The sequence below is a fragment of the Ursus maritimus genome, unplaced genomic scaffold (assembly GCF_017311325.1).
Source record: "Ursus maritimus isolate PB19 unplaced genomic scaffold, ASM1731132v1 scaffold_34, whole genome shotgun sequence".
Taxonomy (NCBI): Eukaryota; Metazoa; Chordata; class Mammalia; order Carnivora; family Ursidae; genus Ursus; species Ursus maritimus.
This window is the reverse complement of record NW_024426008.1, coordinates 26,842,025-26,845,011: the sequence shown is the minus strand read 5'-3', so window position 1 is coordinate 26,845,011 and position 2,987 is coordinate 26,842,025. Positions and strand designations below refer to the sequence as shown.

At 60.9% G+C, this 2,987-nt stretch overlaps 1 protein-coding gene across 1 annotated transcript in view; it reads left to right on the top strand.

Annotated features, from left to right (window-relative positions):
• Positions 1-1,780: 1,780 nt before the first annotated feature.
• Positions 1,781-2,987, top strand: part of CKS2 (CDC28 protein kinase regulatory subunit 2) — a 7,094-nt gene continuing 5,887 nt past the window's right edge. Inside the window, exon 1 of the mRNA XM_040620346.1 lies at positions 1,781-1,983. Coding sequence (XP_040476280.1) covers positions 1,925-1,983 — 59 coding nt within the window. The 5' untranslated portion in view covers positions 1,781-1,924. The remainder of the gene's footprint in view (positions 1,984-2,987) is intronic.

Here is a 2,987-nt window from a genome sequence, read left to right as displayed (position 1 = left end):
CCATGAGACCGATCCTCCTGGATTCATTTCCCACAACTTTCCTTTCCAATCCACTCTATATCCCCAGCATATGCCAGGTTCCTTGTGCCTTCACAAACGCAGGTCCCTCTGTTGCAGGGTCAGCAATAGGGCACAGTAGTGGTGAAGACGCCTAACTCTAGAGTCAGACTCTTCAGGCTCAAGTCCGAGTCTACCACCTACTTGCTAACTAGACTGGGACAAATAGTTGTTGCTGTTGTTTTAACCTAGATCTAAATACCAGATTACAAGGAAAAAAAATAAATTATACCACAAGGAAGCATTACCCAAGTGCAGACTGCAGAGTGTTCCACAGGCACCAAAGGCCTGGCTTCTGGGAGAAATCCCTATTTTAAAGGGTGGTGTGTCAGTAGGGAGGGGAGGGGATCGTTTACAAGTGTGAAAGAGACAATAACCAAATTGGATGTGTAGGCCCAGATTTGGATGTGGATTTATCAACCGTCAAAAGGCATCTATGAGACAAGGAAATCTGAATCCAAACCAGCACACAGAGGAGCATGAGGGGTTACCAGTGTAATAACGGCGTGGTGCTAAATATTTTTAACGTTTTTCTGGAGACGTACACCATAAATACAGCGATATACGCAAAAATACCCTTTCAAAGCAAAATGACACTATATTTGGGATCTCTTTTAAGATGTGCTGGGAAAAAAGGAAGGGGGGAGTAGAGGAAACAAGATGGCCAAAACGTTAACTGCTGAAGCTCAGTGATTGGTACCTGGGACGTGACACTATTCTACTTCTCCACTTGAAATTTACCTCAAAACGTCTCCGTAAAAACAAATCTCCCAGGAAGCTTTTCTTTCCCAGCCTCTGCCAGAAAGCCAAGGGTCCCACTTCCCACCTCCCGTAATGGTTATCCCATCTTCGCCATCAGGGCGTGTAACGCCGCCCAATTACCCGGGCCGCCAAGCGGTTGCGGGGCCGGGCAGGTGCGGCGCTGCGCAGGTGGGCGGCGGCGGGCAGGTGCGGAGTCGGGACCAGAAGTCCAGCGGGGAGGGGGCTCCCGGCCCGCATGCACCTGTTCCAGCGGAGACCTCCACCTGTCCTAAAGGAACCCAGTTCCTGCACGTGGCACGCGCCGGCTGCGGAGCGCGGGGAAACACCGCGGGGGCCCTTCTGACCGTCACCGAAAGGCAGCCGGCTCACGGGTCGGTGTGCTTCTTCCTCCGACCAAATCAGACTGCTCGACGTGGGATGCCGACCGCGCCACCCACGGCCGTTCCACGCCCGCCCACCCGCCGCGAGCTCCGTCCCCTCCCACACCCCGGAAGCCAGGCCCTCGGCGGGTGGGGACCCTGCCTCCGCACGCCCAAAGCGCCTCACCTCCCACCCTTCCGACGCCCTTTCCGGCCTCCGAGACTGCGCCTGCGCGGGGGCGGACGCACCTCATGCAGCCCCACCCACGCCGCGCTAAACCTCGCGATACCTCACGCCTCCCGCAGGTCCGCCCACTCCAACGGCCCGGCGGACCTGGAAAGTTCTAAACCCCTGCGCACGCGCTCTGAGGCCCTTAACGTCCGGGCTCCGCCTTCCCCTGACCACGCCCCTTTCCGTCAGGGAGCTTCCCGTCGCCACGTCTTGCCAATCATCCACTTCTTCCCTCGGGAGACCTCGCAACAGGTCTCTGATTGGCTGATCATGGGACATATCGCCGAGGAGTGTCGGTGACGATAGGCTGTGAGCCGGTCCCGCCTACCGACAGTTTGCGCGGGAGGCGATTGGCTGGCGCCTCGGTCCAATCAGCAGTGGGCTGTCGGATTCAAACCGGGATCGTTGGGCCTGTGGTCGGTTGGTCGCAGTCGAGTCGTTGCTTTGGCCTGACGTAGACGTGTGGCTTGCTGCGCCCGCTCTTCGCGCCCCGTTGCTCCCGCCCGCCCGCAGGATGGCCCACAAGCAGATCTACTACTCGGACAAGTACTTCGACGAGCACTACGAGTACCGGTGAGCGGGGCCGGCCGGAGGGACGGCCTCAGCCGCGGGCCTGGGCGGAACCGGGACCGGGGTCGGGGTCGTAGCGCGTCGGCCGGGGTTCGGGTCAGGGCCCGAGGTCGGGTCAGGGTGGCGGCCCGGGGTGGGAGCGCGGGGGCCTGGGGACCGGGCCGGGGCGTGCTGCCCGCCGTTCCCCGCCCTTTGTTCGTGGCGGCCTAGCGGGGCGGGGATTGCGGGTTCCGCTCGCTTCCCTCGCCCGCCGCAGTCCGGCAGGGGCTCCGCCGGCCTCGGTGCGCGGCCAGGGGGCTCTGGGCCTCGGCGTCGCGGGCATCTGCGCTGGAACCCAGCGCGGAGAAGGGTCGCCCGGGGCGGGGCCGCGGGCACCTCCCGGCGTGTCCCGGGGGCCGGGCGGGGCTCTGGGCGGGGGCTCCGGGCGGGGGCGGGGACGCGAGGGCGCGACCGCCGTGGGCCTAGCTTTTGTGTGGAGGTGCTGCGGTGCGGTGGAGTTTTACGCGCCCCGGGGCAAGGCGGGGGAGTAGCCGGAGTTCGTGCTGGAACCCCGCGCTCCGCCGTCGCAGGCCAGAGTCGCGGCCCCCCGGGAGGTGCAGAGGCTGTTCAGGGGGTGTGGGTTCCAGCCCCCTGCTCGTCAGAGCTGGACTTGAGCTGCGGTCCAGGGCAGTTCGTCCGTGGTGGTGCCGCAAGCTCTTCTGAAGTGTGCACTTACACGTTTGGTTTGTGTTTGGTAAATACAAGCTTCGTGTCCTATTTTACAGATGCGTGGGTTTTTTTTGTAATTGAAATCAAGGTTTAGGTCTGTTGGATGGCATCCGGAACAAGTATTAGAGGATCGTGTGGGTTTAAGTTCATAAAAGCTGTAGATCAGCTTTTTCAAGATTATCTCCACAATGAATCGTCTCCTCTGGATGGTATTTTGTGGTGTTACCTGAGTAGTTCTGGTTTAATTGGCCTCCCCTCCCACCCGCGGGCCCGCTACCCCTCTCAGCAAGCCCGTCCGA